The sequence below is a fragment of the Enhydra lutris genome, unplaced genomic scaffold (genome assembly GCF_002288905.1).
Source record: "Enhydra lutris kenyoni isolate GAN:26980312 unplaced genomic scaffold, ASM228890v2 scaffoldscaffold21, whole genome shotgun sequence".
NCBI classification, from domain to species: Eukaryota; Metazoa; Chordata; class Mammalia; order Carnivora; family Mustelidae; genus Enhydra; species Enhydra lutris.
This window is the reverse complement of record NW_019154105.1, coordinates 67,644,780-67,659,964: the sequence shown is the minus strand read 5'-3', so window position 1 is coordinate 67,659,964 and position 15,185 is coordinate 67,644,780. Positions and strand designations below refer to the sequence as shown.

Here is a 15,185-nt window from a genome sequence, read left to right as displayed (position 1 = left end):
GCAGATACCTCTCTGGATCGGTGTTTTCATTTTCAGAGTCCAGAGTGCTAACCATTACACTATGGAACCCGCAGTGTTTTCATTTTCTTTGGATAAACACCTAGAGGTACAATTGCTGGATCATATGGTATTTCTGTTTTTTCTTTTTTTTTTTTAAGATTTTATTGATTTGTGAGAGAGAGGCAGATAGTGACAGAGATAGCGAGAGAGAGCACAAACAGGGAGGAGAGGGAGAAGCAGACTTCCCACCGAGCAGGGAGCCCGATGTGGGGCTCAGTCCTAGGAACATGGGATCATGACCTGAGCTGAAAGCAGATGCTTAACCAACTGAGCCCCCTAGGCGCCCCTAGTTTTTCTTTTCTGAGCAACTTCCATACTGGATTCCATGGTGGCTGCACCAACTTACATTTCCGTCAACAGTGTACAAGGGTTCCTTTTCCTGCACATCCTTACCCACACTTGTTATTTCTTGTTTTTTTGATGCTAGCCGTGTGTGAAGTGAAATCTCATGGTGGTTTTGATTTGCCTTTCCCTAATGGTTAGTAACGTTGAGAGTCTTTTCATGTGCCTGTTGGCCATCGGTGTGTCTTCTTTGGAAAAACATCTATTCAAGTACTCTGCCCATTTTTCCATCAGGTTATTTTTCATATTAATTTATGTAAGTTTTTAAAAATATATTTTTATTTTTATTTTTTTTTTAAGATTTTATTTATTTATTTATTTGACAGAGAGAGATCACAAGTAGACGGAGAGGCAGGCAGAGAGAGAGAGAGAGAGAGGGAAGCAGGTTCCCTGCTGAGCAGAGAACCCGATGCGGGACTCGATCCCAGGACCCTGAGATCATGACCTGAGCCGAAGGCAGCGGCTTAACCCACTGAGCCACCCAGGCGCCCCTTAAAAATATATTTTTAATATTATCCCCTTATCTGATATGTGATTTGCAAATTCTTCCATTTGGTAGGTGGCCTTTTCGTTTTATGGGTGGTTTCCCTCACTGTGCGGAAGCTTCTTAGTTTGTTGTAATCCCATTTATTTTAGCTTTTGTTGTTCTTGCCTCAGTAGATTGTGTCCCCCACCCCAAATATTGCTAAGACTGATGCCAAAGCACTTACTTCCTATGGTTTCTTCTAGGAGTTTTATGGTTTTACTTGTTATGTTCAAGTCTTTAATACATTTTGAGTTAATTCTTGTGTGTAGTAAAAGGTAGTGATCCCGTTTCCTTCTTCTGCATGTGGCTGTCCAGTTTTCCCAACACAATTTATTAAATGGACTCTCTTTCCCCTGTTATATGTTCTTGCCTCCTTTGTCATATATTAACGGGGTATATATATGCATTTATTACTGGGCTCTATATTCTATTCCACTGATCTGTGTGGTTGTTTTTATACCAATACCATTCTATTTTCATTATTACAGCTTGGTAATACAGTTTGAGATCAGGGAGCACGATGCCTCCAGCTTTGTTCTTTTTTCTGCAGATTGCTTTGGCTCTTCAGAGTCTTGTGTTATTTTATACAAATTTTAGGATTTTTTTGTTCTAATTCTGTGAAAAATGCTATTGGTATTTTGAGAGGAATTGCACTGAATCTGTAGATTACTTTGGGTAATATGGACATTTTAACAATATTAATTTTTCCAATCCGTGATGATGGTGTATCTTACCATTTTTTTATGTTGTCTTCAATTTCTTTCATCAGTCTCTTACAGTTTTCAGAGTATAGGTCTTTAACCTCCTTGGCTAAATTTATTCCTATGTATTTTATTACTTTGATACAATTGTAAATTGGATTGTTTTTTTTTTTTTTACGGTAAGTTTATTTATTTGAGAGAGGGAGTGTGCACATGTGAGTGGGGAGAGAGACAGAGGGAGAGAATCTCAAGCAGACTCCCCACTGAGTGCAGAGCCTGATGTGGGGCTTGATCCCACAACCCGTGAGATCATGACTTGAGCCAAAATCAAGAGTTGGATGCTTAACCGACTGAGCCATCCTGGTGCCCCTGGGATTGTTTTCTTAATTTCTATTTCTGACAGCTTGTTATTAGTGTATAGAAATACAACCTGCTTCTGTATATTAATTTTGTACCCTGTGACTTTACTGAAATCATTAATTAGTTCTCAGATCTCTTTGGTGGAGTCTTTTGGGTTTTCTATATATAACATCACATCATCTGCAAATAATTTTACTTCTTCCTTTCAGTTTAGATGCCTTTTATTTCTTTTTCTTGCCTAAATGCTATGGCTAGGACTTTTAATACTATGTTGAGTAAAAGGGTCAAGAGTGGGCATCTCTGTCTTGCTCCTTATCTTAGAGGAAAAGCTTATAGCTTTTCACCATTCAGGATAATGTTAGCTGTGGGTTTGTCATATATGACCTTTATTATGTTAAGGTATGTTCTTTCTATACCCACTTTATTGAGAGTTTTTATCATAAATAGGTACTGAATTTTGTCATAAATTTTTTCTGAATCTATTGAGATGACCATATGATTTTCATCTTTCATTTTGTTAATATGGTGTACCACCTTGATCTGTTTGTGGATGTTAAACCATCCTTGCACCCCTGGAATAAATCCCACTTGATCCTTTTAATATATTTTTGAATTGGATTTAGTAATATTTTGTCGAGGATTTTTACATCTATGTTCACTGGGGATACTGGCCTATAATTTTCTTTTTTTTGTAGTGTCTTTATCTGGTTTCAGTATCAGGGTGATTCTGGCTTTGTAAAATGAATTTGGAAGCCTTCCTTCCTCTTTCAATTCTTTTTTAGAATAGTTTGAAAGGATAGGTACTAACTTTTTTTAAATGTTTGATAGGGAGGCGCCTGGGTGGCTCAGTGGGTTAAGCCTCTGCCTTTGGCTCAGGTCATGATCTCAGGGTCCTGGTATCGAGCCCTGCATCAGGCTCTCTGCTTATTGGGGAACCTGCTTCCCCCTCCTCTCTGCCTACTTGTGATCTTTCTCTCTCTCTCTCTCTCTCTGTCAAATACATAAATAAAATCTTAAAAAAAAAATGTTTGGTATGTGGTCTTGGGGTTTTGTTTCTTAGGAGTTTTAAAATTACTGCTTCAGTTTCATTACTTGTAATTGGTATGTTCATATTTTCTGTTTTTATGTGATTCGGTCATAGAAGATTGGGTTTCTAGGAACTTACCCATTTCTTCTAGGTTGTCCAGTATGTTGGTGTATAATTGTTCATACTGATCTCTTATGATTCTTTGGATTTCTGTGGTGTCACTTGTAACTTCTCTTTCATTTCTAATTTTTAAAAGAATTATATATTTACTATTGATGAATCTAATTAGAAGTTTATTGATTTTATTTTTTCAAAGAACCAGGCTTTAGTTTAATTGATCTTTTCTATTGTTTTTAATCTATATTTCATTTATATCCACTCTGATCTTTATTATTTCCTCCTCCTACTAACTTTGGGCTTTGTTCTTTTTCTAGTTCCTTTAGATATAAAGTGAGATTGTTTATTTGGCATTTTTCTTACTTCTTGGGGAAGGCCTGTGTTGTTATGATCTTCTCTCTTAGAGCTGCTTTTGTTGTGTCCCATAGGTTTTGAAAAGTTGATTTCCATTTTATTTGTCTGAATGTAGTTTTTGATTACCTCTGTGAGTTTTCCTTCATCCTTGATTATATTTTTTTTCCTCTCTGTTTACAGTTGATCAATGGGTCATGACCTGAACCTGTGTCATTCGTATCCCCTCCTCCTTCCCACAGCCCACCCTGGCTGGCCCACAACATGGTATGCACGGGGACAGGCCAACACTTTTTATATAATTTATTGTGTATCTAGCCAAGTTATTAGATACAATACTAGTCACAAATACTTAGAAAATTAAAACTTGTAATTGATACCATTTACAATAGCATCAAAAAACATCATAATCTAGGCAAAAATATATTAAAAATATGCAAAACTTCTACACTGTGATCTAAAATGCCATTATGGGAAATTAAAGAAGATGAAATAAATGGAAGGATACCAGGTTTATGGATTAGGAGATGCAATGTATGAAGATATTTGTTTTCCCAAATTGATAAATAGATTAAATGAATTAAATGCAGCCCCAATCAAAATCCCAGCAGGATGTGTGTGTGTGTGTGTGTGTGTGTGTGTGTGTGTGTGTGTGTTTGTAAATTGACCTACAAACCAACAGAACAGTGGGCAAAAAACTTGGGCAGGTATTTCACACAAGTAGTTCCAAATGGATAAATATATGAAAAAGTATGACAAGTGTCTCCTGTATTTGTATATACAGAGAAATGCACATTAAAACCACAATAAGAGACAACTATTCCTTCAGCAGCATTGACTGACAACATGAAATGTTGGAAGGATGTGCAGTGGCAAGACCTCTCTTGCACTGTGGGAGAGGGGGTATTAACTTTAATTTAACTTGTATGCTGAACGTGGGTGTTCTAGAAGTGTGGAACGTAAGTGCTCAACAATTAGAGCATACCTTCGATGAATCATGATCCCAAGTGTCTTTGTGAAGTTTTGCCATCTACCCACTTAGCTATAGAAAGTTCTCTCCTCTCAGTATAGAACTCTGTAAGATCTTGGACAGCTAAAATGTCCAAGAAGCCCCAGATGCATGGAATGCATTTCAGTGAAGCATATGGGATTCGGGTGTTGTGATAAACCTAACACGGAGTGTGTGAATAATGTTCGCAAATAGAGGAAATCACCAAGGAATGAGCAGGTGTCTGTGCTTTGTTTTTTATGATGCTGTTGTCTTTAGGTTAGTTTGTGCTACACTTACGAAACCAAAGATTTCTTGTGCTTGGTGCTAACCATTATGAATGGAGGGGACTTGAAGTTTCACATCCACAACTTGGGCAACCCTGGCTTTGATGAGGAGAGAGCTATTTTCTATGCCGCCGAGCTGTGCTGTGGCTTGGAGGATTTGCAGAGGGAAAGAATTGTGTACAGGTAAGAACAGCATGAACTCCCGGGGCCTGGGAGACTGTTCATCCTGAGCCTGAGGCTCCCACCGGGCTCCCTCCGGCCACCCTGGTGCCTGGGCAGGAGGGCTGTGGTGGAGCCCTTGGTGGCCATACACAGGGTCTGGTCACTCCCACTGTTGGGAATATGGTCAATCAGCAGTGGACCTTGGTTTTCATTTTAGTTCTCTTTGATCTCTAGTAGGTCGGTTTTATTTGTTAAGTTGATCAAATATAGGCAGTGTTATTCATGTAAGCATGAAAAGAGCCCATTTCTAAATAAGTTCTATTTAGGACTCTGGGCTCTATTCCAACAAAATAGTGTAACAATTAAATGTCTCAAAATAATACTTTATTTTAATATTTTGCATCTTAGAATTCACTAAAGAAAATTTAATAGGTAGAATTAAATTAGTATGATCAAATATTTAATTTTAGGGAAAGCAGTCCCTCCAGTCACCCTTTGGGTGTTGAGTTCCTGGGCTCTGACACCTTTCTTGACCCTTCCCTGTGTAGCTCTGTCCCTTCATCTCTGTAAGGACATCTACTTACTGGTGTGGACCATTGCCTATGGCCGTTTCTCACCCTGCCATTTCCCCTACATTCCAAGGGGTCTGTGTATCCCCTGCCCTCACCTGCCCCATCCAGTTGGTCACCAAATCAGACCTTGATGTTTCCCTACATCCAGGTTTTGGGGTCACTGGCTTAGTTCATGTCTTTCTCAGATTACCTGGCAGACAGACAGTTGAATGGTCTCGCTGATGCCAGTCTTGCCCCAGTTCCTGCTCTGTGCAACTGATGACAGGCCTTCCTGTGGTGTGGATCCCATCCTGTCATAGCATCCCTAGCTTGGAGCCCTGTGGGCCTGGCTCTCCTGAGCCCGTGTGGTGCCCCCCCCCCCCCCGCTGATTTCTCCAGCCGGGTGTCCTGCACCCCAAATGGGGACTGTCTGCTTTCGTGATGTACACGTACTTCTTGAGTGTCCTCACATCTTCATACCCTTGCACATGCGGCCTGTTGGTTGGAGGCCTTTCTTCTCTGCAGCCCCTCCGCCTGCATTCGGAGAAAGTGCAGCTCATCCCTAAGTTCCCCACCCTTGAGTATGGGGGTGTGTGCTCCCCGGGGGCATCCTCAGAGCAACTGTGTTATCCCACTGGAGGGCTGGTCACTCCAGCTGCAAGCATCTCAGAAACCCTTTCTCAGATCCCTTTCTCATGAACTCTTGGCTCTGTCTCACGTTGCCTGGAGGCACCTTAGGATCTCTCGAAGGCCGGATCACAGGCCTGGCCATGGGGCTGGGCAGAGCCCCTGAGGTGGTGCACCGGGGGCAGACTGCTGCCTTGGGAGCCATTCCCGTGGACACAGGCCATGTCACCACACTCACAGGGAGAGATGGGTGGCCCACGAAGCAGGGAGCAGGCCTGGAGGAGCTTGATCCCTCTTTCACTCCGGGAGCACCTCAGAGTTCAGTGCAGTTCAGTGCAGGTAAGCCCTTCTGCTTGCTTCCGGTGAAGACGTGAACCAGACCTCCTTTCATTGCTTGTGGCCTTACTGTGCTTCGCATGCACTGCCTCTTTTACAGACGGAAGGTTTGTCACAACCGTGTGCTGAGCAGGTCCTGTCTGTGCTGCTTTTCCAGCCACGTGGGCTCCCCTCATGTCTGCATCACGTGTCGGTCATTCCTGCAGTGTTTCAAGCCGTTTCATTATTATACTTGTGACCGTGATCTCTGATCTCCGATGTTACTGTCGTCCTTGTCTGGGGGCACCACACGCAGCACTCACATAAGATGGTGGACGTAATCAGTGCGTGTTGTGTGTGTTCTCACTGCTTCACCCACCGGCTGTTTCCCTCTTTCTCCTCCTTGGACCTCCCTGTTCCCTGAGACGCAACAATATGGCAGTTAGGCTAAATAATGACCCTGTAATGGCCTCTAAGTGCTCAAGTGAAAAGAGTCACACATAACTCACTTGAAATGAAAAGCTAGAAATGATTAAGCTTAGTGAGGAAGGGATGTCTGAAGCCGAGATAGGCCGAAAGGTAGGCCTCTTGTGCCAAACAGCCACATTGCAAATATGAAGGAAAAGTTCTGAAGGAAGTTGAGAGCGCTACTCCAGGGACCCCATGAATGGTAAGAAAGCCAAACGGCCTCATTGCTGATAGGGAGAAAATTTGGGTTGTCTGATAGGAGATCAGACCCACCCCAGTATTCCCTTAAGCCAAAGCCTAATCCAGAGCAAGGCCCTGACTCTCAAGTCCACGAAGGCTGAGGGAGGTGAGGAAGCCGCAGAAGAAAAGTCTGCAGCTAGCAGAGTGGGTTCGTGAGCTTTAAGGAGACACAGAGGGGTGGGGGGAGCAGCACGTGCTGATGGAGAAGCTGCAGCAGGTTCTGCCGGAGATCCAGCTCGGATCGCCCCAGAGGTGGCTCCTAAACAGCAGATTCTCCACATGTAGACGCAACGGCCTTATCTGGGGAGAAGATGCCATCTTGGACTGTCCTCGCCGGAGAACAAATCAGTGCCTGGCTTCAGAGGTTCAAGGGATAGGCTGGCTCCCCATTAGGGGCTAATGCAGCTGATGACTTTCAGCTGAAGCCGGTGCTCCTTTACTATTCTGGAAATTCTTAGGACCCTTAAGAATTGTGCTACCTTTCCTGTGCCTGTGCTTTACCCACGGAATGACATAGCCTGGATGGCTGCATATCTGTTCACAGCGAGGTTTACCAAACGTCTCAAGCCCACTGTTGAGACCTACTGCTCAGAAAAAAAGGTTCCTTTCGAAATATGACTGCTCATTGATGTTGTACCCAGTCACCCAAGAGCTCTGGTGATGTACAGCGAGATGAGTGCCGTTTCCCTGCCTGCAAACACAGTGTCTGTTCTGCAGCCCACGGAGCAAGGAGTAATTTTGACTTTGAAGTCTTATCATTTAAGAGACACATTTTGCAAAGGCGGTAGATGGCATCGATGGTGATTCCTCCACTCGATCTGGGTGGGATACATTGAGAATCTTCTGGAAAGGATTCACCATGTCAGACGCCATTAAGAAAATGTTCCCATGGCTCAATGTCAATACTAACATGAGTTTGGAAGAAGTGAGCTCCGGCCCTGGTGAGGACGTTGAGGGGTTCAAGACCAAGTGGAGGAAGTCACTACAGATGTGGTGGAAACAGCCAGAGAACCAGAAGTGGAGCCTGGAGAGGCGAGCGACCTGCTGCCCTCACAGGTGAGGACGTGCTTCTGTGGAGGAGTGAGGACGGTGATTTCTTGAGCTGGAGTCTGCTCCTGGTGACGATGCTGTGGAGATGGTTGAAATCTGACAAGGACTTAGAGCATTGCATGACCTTAGTTGATAAGGTGGCAGGGCTCCTCTCCAGTTTGGAGAGGAGTTCTGCTGTGGGTGAAATGCTACCAGACATCGCTTGCTGCAGAGAAATCATTTGGGAGAGGAAGAGTCCATCAGTGCAACAAATTTATTCTCTTGTTTTAAGAAACTGCCGTAGACACCCCAGCCTTCAGCAACCCTCACTGTGATCACTCAGCTGCCGTCAGCATCGAGGTAAGACCCCTCCAGCAGCAAAAGATCACAGCTTGCTGAAAGCTCAGATGATGGTTAGCAGTAAAGCATTTTTTAATTAAGGCATTCATTGTTTAGGGGTCACCTGATGGTTCAGTCGGTTAAGCGTCTGTCTTCGGTTCGGGTCATGATCTCAGGGTCCTGGAATCTAGCTTCACATCAGGCTCCCTGCTCTGCGGGGAGTCTGCTTCTCCCTCTTCCTCTGCCCTTCCCCCTGCTCCTGCTCTTTCTCGCTCTATCTCTCTCACACTCTTCCTCTCTCAAATAAATAACATCTTTTTTAAAAAAGGTATTCATTGTTTTGTTAGACATAATGCTATTGCACACTTAATGGGTCTCAGTATAGGGCAAACATAACTTTAGTATGCACTGGGAAACCAAAAAATTCGTTTGACTCATTTTATTGTGATAGTCACTGAATTTTGACTGTCTAGACCAAATCCCTGTATCTCTAAGGTGTGCCTCATTACTGGATTGGTTAGAAGATTTTCTTTTCCCCTAGCCTTTCACCTTGGGCTCCGACTTGCCCTCAGGCAGAGCAGGGGAAAGGGGTGGGCTGGCCAGTACTTAGTTGGAACTTAGTGCATGTCCACAGCACCCACCAGTAGGAGGCGCCTACCATTTGTTAAATGGATGACCCATAGCTTTCAGCCTCTAATGGTGCGTCCCCTCCCCTAGGGACCTGTCAAGCACCACTTTCATTCTTTGAAATTATTTCTTATAGTCCGAAGTTGCCTCTTGATAGCCTTTATCAGACCAGGTACCAGAAAGATGACCTTTCTTTTTGCAGACGGATGGTACAAATAAGAACACTCTATGATCTCAGCACTCTCAGGTCAGAGAGGAGGCTCTCAGGCCCGGCTTTGAGCCACCTGTAGGGTATAGCATGTTCCTAGTCAGAAGGAGAGCCCAGGGGCCTCCTTCGTCTGTGGGAGCCAGGTGTGTCAGTCCTCACAGGCTTGCAGAATTCTTTCTAGTATAAATGATTTAAACTGGACCCAGGCCTGATCAGGGAAGGCTTTCGGGAGGACCTGGGACTCACCTGGCATCTTGGCTAGATGGCTAAGATCAGAGCAGAGGGTAAAGGGATCATTCTTTTGGGGGAGACGTGCGCCGTGTGTGCCTACTGGAGAAAGTGAGCAGAGGAGTCCACATAAACCAGAGTGGTCATAAAGACAGGAGGATGGGGCACCTGGGTGGCTCAGTGGGTTAAAGCCTCTGCCTTCGGCTCAGCTCATGATCCCAGCGTCCTGGGATCAAGCCCTGCATCAGGCTCTCTGCTTAGTGGGGAGCCTGCTTCCCTTCCTCTCTCTCTGCCTGTCTCTCTGCCTACTTGTGATCTCTGTCAAATAAATAAATTAAAAAATTAAAAAAAAAAAAAAGAAGGAAGAAGCAAACTTGTTGGCTTTCTGTTGCCTGCCAGGCCCTAGGCTGTGTCCTTCACATCTGTTATTTATTTGGAGAACATGTTAAAATAGTTGCTAAAATGCCCTAGCATCCTAGAGCCCCCCCCTTTTTTTCCAGATACGATTTTCCTGAAGCATTTCATCTTTTTTTTGTCTGTCATCCTCTGCTGTTTGTTCAGATAAAATGCCTGAAACAACAACACAACGAACCACAGAAGGAGTGCTAGGCTCAGGGCAGTGTGGGCAAAGCCCTTCCAGGAGGGCGGGTGAACAGCAGGGAGGTGGCATCCGACCGTGTGAGTGGCCCAGGTGTGTGGTTTTGGGGTGTGTAGTTTGTGTCATACCTTTAGATACATCTACTTGTAACATGGCTTTGTGTAAACTGTTCGGTGAGAAAAAGCGAGGGAAAGAAATCAAGTGTGCATATAGAGAGAGCTTTGAGAGGTCATAGTTTTCAGTGTGCAGCCGTATATCTAAGTGAGCTGTTTGATTCAAACAAAACAATACATAAAGACACGGGTGTGGGCATGCATTTCCAGTCTAGCTGGGTACTTTCCCTTCCAGCATCTTTTCATGACATTTTGCCTGTTCATTATGCGGAAGTTGGAAGGGGACTCTTGCCTTTGGGGTTTTAAATGTCCTTTAAAAATTAACTGAGGAAGGAGGCCTCTGGGAGGCTCAGTCGTTAGGCATCTGCCTTCGGCTCAGGTCATGATCCCAGGGTCCTGGATTTGAGCCCTACAGTGGGCTCCCTGCTCATCAGAAAGCCTGCTTCTCCTTCTCCTACTCTCCCTGCTTGACCGCCCCCCCATGTGTAAAATAAGTAAATAAATAAAAATCTTTTAAAAAATTAACCGAGGAACATAGTTTCTGTAAAATCAGATCAACTGAAATGCTTTTGGTTAGGGACAGACCCCATGAGTGCCCTAACACCATTTGAATATTAACATGCGGGAATGACCAATTCCTTATTAAATAGCACTTCAGTCTATGGACAGTGTGGTTGATCCTTGAACAGGTGGAGATTAGAGCATCAACCCAGTCGAAAATCCACATGTAACTTTTGACTCCCCCACAACTTTGCTACTCATAGTCTGCTGTTGCCTGGAAAGCTCACTGATGACATGCAGCTGATCACATTATTCTGTGTGTTCTATGGACTCTGCCATATGCTCTTACCATAAAGCAAGCTAATGAGAAGGAAATGTTAGTTAGAAAATCATAAGGAAGAGAACATGCATCACAGCACTGGGACTGTAAGAAAACCCACATGTAGGGGGACCTAAGCCATCCAAACCCATGTTATTCAAGGGCCAGCTACACTTTCTTTTCACATAAAAGCTTTTCCCAAGATTGGCCTGCAGCATCAGGGAAGTCTGGCCCAGCAGCGGCTGGCTGTGGAGAACAACCTTCTCCCTGTTCTTCAGCTGCTCTGCAGATGGCAGATTCTGCTTGCCATTGTTTGGGTAGTAAAGTGTCTTTTAAATTATAAGAATTATTTTACCTAATAATGTATAGTCTGTATGCAGGGGAATATGGCAAAAGGCTACGAAAATTTTAAAGACTTCGCTTTTTAAAATGGTTTCACTTTTGCCACTATGGAAAACAGTAAGGAGGTTCCCCCCAAAATTAAAAATAAAAATGCCATATTACCTAGCAACCCCACTTGTAGGTGTATTCTAAAGGATATATCCACAGTATGTCAAAGAGAGGTCTGCATTTCCGTGTTCACTGCAGCATTATTCAGAATAGCCAGCATCTGGAAACAACCTACATGTCCATCGGTGGGTGGGTGGGTGAAGAAAATGTGGTACATGCGTCCTCAATGGAGTTATTATTTGGCCATGAGAATGAAGGAGGTCCTGTTATGGGTGACAACCCAATGGACCTGGAGAGCCTCATGCTACGTAACATAAGCCAGACACAGACAATACTGCATGGTTTCACTGGTATGTAGTCTTTTTTTTTTTTTTTTTTTAAGATTTTATTTATTTATTTATTTGACAGAGAGAGAGAGATCACAGGTAGGCAGAGAGGCAGGCAGAGAGAGAGGGGGAAGCAGGCTCCCCATCGAGCAGAGAGCCCGATGCGGGGCTCAATCCCAGGACCCTGAGATTATGACCTGAGCCAAAGGCAGAGGCTTAACCCACTGAGCCACCCAGGCACCCCAACTGGTATGTAGAGTCTTAAAAAAAAAAAAGAAAAACTCGTGGAAACAGAAAAATCACTAAGGGCTGGGGGGTGGGGGATAGGAAGAGGTTGGCAAAATGGCACAAACTTTCAGCTATAAGATGAATAGCTGTGGATATAATGTAAAATATGAAAATAGAGTTGGTAACACTATACTGAAGAATTGAAATTTGCTAAGGGACTGAGACTTAAAGGTTCTCACACCAAAAAATGTGAGGTGGTGGGCGTGTTCATTAACTGGTGTGGGAGAATCCTTTCACAATTTTAAGGGGAAATGAAGTTTTCAATTTCATTGCATTTTCTAGCAATTACAGAAAGAATACAAAAACACCTAAAACTGATAATAAATGAGTGAGGGGCCAGAGATGCCTGTGTTGGCTGTTTCTCAGTGCTCTCGCCTGTCATGTTCCAGAAGAGTCAGCCTCCAGGCTCCCTCCTAACCATGGCCATGTTGTTTTGGGCACGTTCATCTTTGAAGAGCTCACACTGGGGAAGAGGGGCATCATTTCTCTGTCTCTGTACATCGACCTTTCTGCACATCCCATACAAGTAGAATCAGCATGTAGCCTTTTGGTTCTGGCTTTTGTCCACTACCGTAATGTTTCTCAGGTTCATGCATGTGTTAGCATTTATCAGAACCTGATTCTTTTTTATGTTGGAATAATCCCATTGCCCTTTTGCCAGTCAATGGGTATTTCAGAGTGGTTCCACTTTTTGGCTGTTATGGAGAATGCTGCTGTGAACATTTGTGTATGAAGTTTCATTTGGACTTCTGTTTTCCGTTCTCTTGGGTAGATACTGAAAGTGAAATTTCTCAAGAGCATGGAAAATTCATGTTTACCTTTTTAATACCTTTTCAAGCTCTCTGCCAAAGAGGCTGCACAATTTTACATTCCTTCCAGGGCTCCAAGCCCTCACATCGTCTCCAACACTTGTTAGTATCTCTCCGTTTAATGCTAGCCCACCCCAGTGGCAGTGAAGTGTCGGCTCATGGTGGGTTTTGTGTTGTTTTGTTTTGTTTTGCTTCTTGGTAGTTTTATGATTTGCATTTCCCTGATGACTGATGATATAGAACATCTTTTCATATGCTTATTGGCCATCTTTACATATTCGTGGTTAAATGTCTATTCCAATACTGTATCCACTTTCAGTTTGGATTATTTTGTCTTATCAGGATTAAATGGCAAACATTTTTATATATTTTGGACATATGTCCTTTACCAGATGTAAAATTTGCAAGTGCTTTCTTCCAGTCTGTGGCTTGTCTTTCCATGTTCTTAATGTGTCTTTTGAATTGCAGAAGTTCTTAATTTTAGTGAGGTTCAATCGATCAGGGTTTTGTTGTTGTTGATTATGCTTTTGGTAGTTTCTCTAAGAAATCGTTGTATAACCAGCAACATGAGGATTTTGTCCTGTGTTTTCTTCTAAGGATTTTATGGTTTTAAGTCTTATCTTTAAGTTTAGGACCCATGTTCAGTTTTTAGTACAGTGTAGGTGGGTGAAGAGTCTCCATCCCAGCACCATTTATTGAAAATATTGTCATTTCCCCATTGAAATTCCTTGGCACTTTTGTCTAAAACTGTTAAAACTGACTGTTAAGAGGGCAGGTTTATTTCTGGACTCCCAATTCTATTCCACTGGTCTGTATGTCTGTCCTACTGGCAGTACCGTACTGTCTTGATTACTGTAGCTTTGTGGTGAGTTTCAAAACTGGGAAATATGAGGCTTCTAACTTTGTTCTTTTTTGAGATTGATTTGCCTATTCTGGGTCCTTTGCATTTCCATATGAATGTTAAGATGAGCTTGTCAGTTTCTGGGACAACAGTTGCTGCTAAAGGATTGCATTGAATCCGTAGTTCAATTTGGGGATAACTGGTATCTGAACAATACTAAATCTTCTGACCTATGAACACAGGATGTCTTTCCAGTTACTTAGATAGGCTTAAATTTCTCTCAGGAATATTTTGTACTTTTCAGTATATATATCTTATACTTACTTTTTTTTGCTGTTAAGTTTCATTTTGAATTTACTGTTTTTGATGCCATTTCAAATACTGTTGTTTCCTTTTTATTTATTTTGTTTATTTTTATTTTTTTAGAAAGAGAGCATGAGCAGGTGGGGACAGAGGGAGGAGGAGAAAGAGAATCTTAAGCAGGCTTTACACTTAGTGTGTGGAGCCTGATGTGGGGCTCGATCCCACGACCCGGAGATCATGACCTGAGCCAAAATCAAGAGTCAGATGCTTAACCAACTGAGCCACCCAGGTGCCCCTATAGTTGTTTTCTTAATTTTATTTTTGGACTATTTCGTGCTAGTGTGTAGAAATACATCTCATTTCTGCATATTGATCTTGCGTCCTCTCTCAACTCTTTTATTAGCTTTAGAAGTTTTGTTGTGAATTCCTTAAACTTGTCTACATGTAGAATCATGTCACCTGTGAATAAAGACAATAGATTCATGTTTGTTTATTTTTCTTTCCCAGCTAGAATCCTGCTGCTTCTCTTGGTACTTCATGAGAGGGAAATTTTGGATAGACATGCAAAAGCTTGAATCAGTGCACCCGCCTGAGTCTTCTGAAGCAGACTAGAAAAAGCAGTAACTAAAAACCAGCTTGATGAATGCTGTGTACATTTATATACAGTGAATACAGAGAAAAGACTATTTGAGAATGATGTCACTGAGGTCAGATCTGTCCCTTCCCTCCCATCAAGTGTCCTCCGTGTCACTGTCAGAGTCAAAATCTCAAGTTTGCAGACTAGAGGGTCAGGCTTAATATTGTAATTCTTTTATATTTTAGAACGTGGAGGTTGTAATTTTTAGCTGATACCAAGTTCAGATATTTAGTGGATAATAAGGTCTTCAGTTATTTTTCTCTCACTTGGGTTTGATTTTGTTTTATGTTTTTCTTTTATGTAGATTCTTTGGGTTACAAAGCTGGTTCTCAGATTGAGAGTTGAATTTTGATACCTACCTTAATCATTGCATCAGTTTTGCTTTGTCTTGATTTGTGATCCAGAATCTTCTCAAGACATTTCTCTGCAGTGAAAACTTTACTGTGT

At 42.7% G+C, this 15,185-nt stretch overlaps 1 protein-coding gene across 4 annotated transcripts in view; it reads left to right on the top strand.

The window, feature by feature from the left end:
- The window catches only part of LOC111148957 (G protein-coupled receptor kinase 4), a 74,125-nt gene that overhangs the window by 37,030 nt on the left and 21,910 nt on the right, over window positions 1–15,185 (top strand). For all 4 annotated transcript variants that reach the window (XM_022505799.1, XM_022505797.1, XM_022505796.1 and 1 more), the window contains one exon: window positions 4,752–4,942. In XM_022505799.1, coding sequence (XP_022361507.1) covers window positions 4,752–4,942 — 191 coding nt within the window. The remainder of the gene's footprint in view (window positions 1–4,751; window positions 4,943–15,185) is intronic.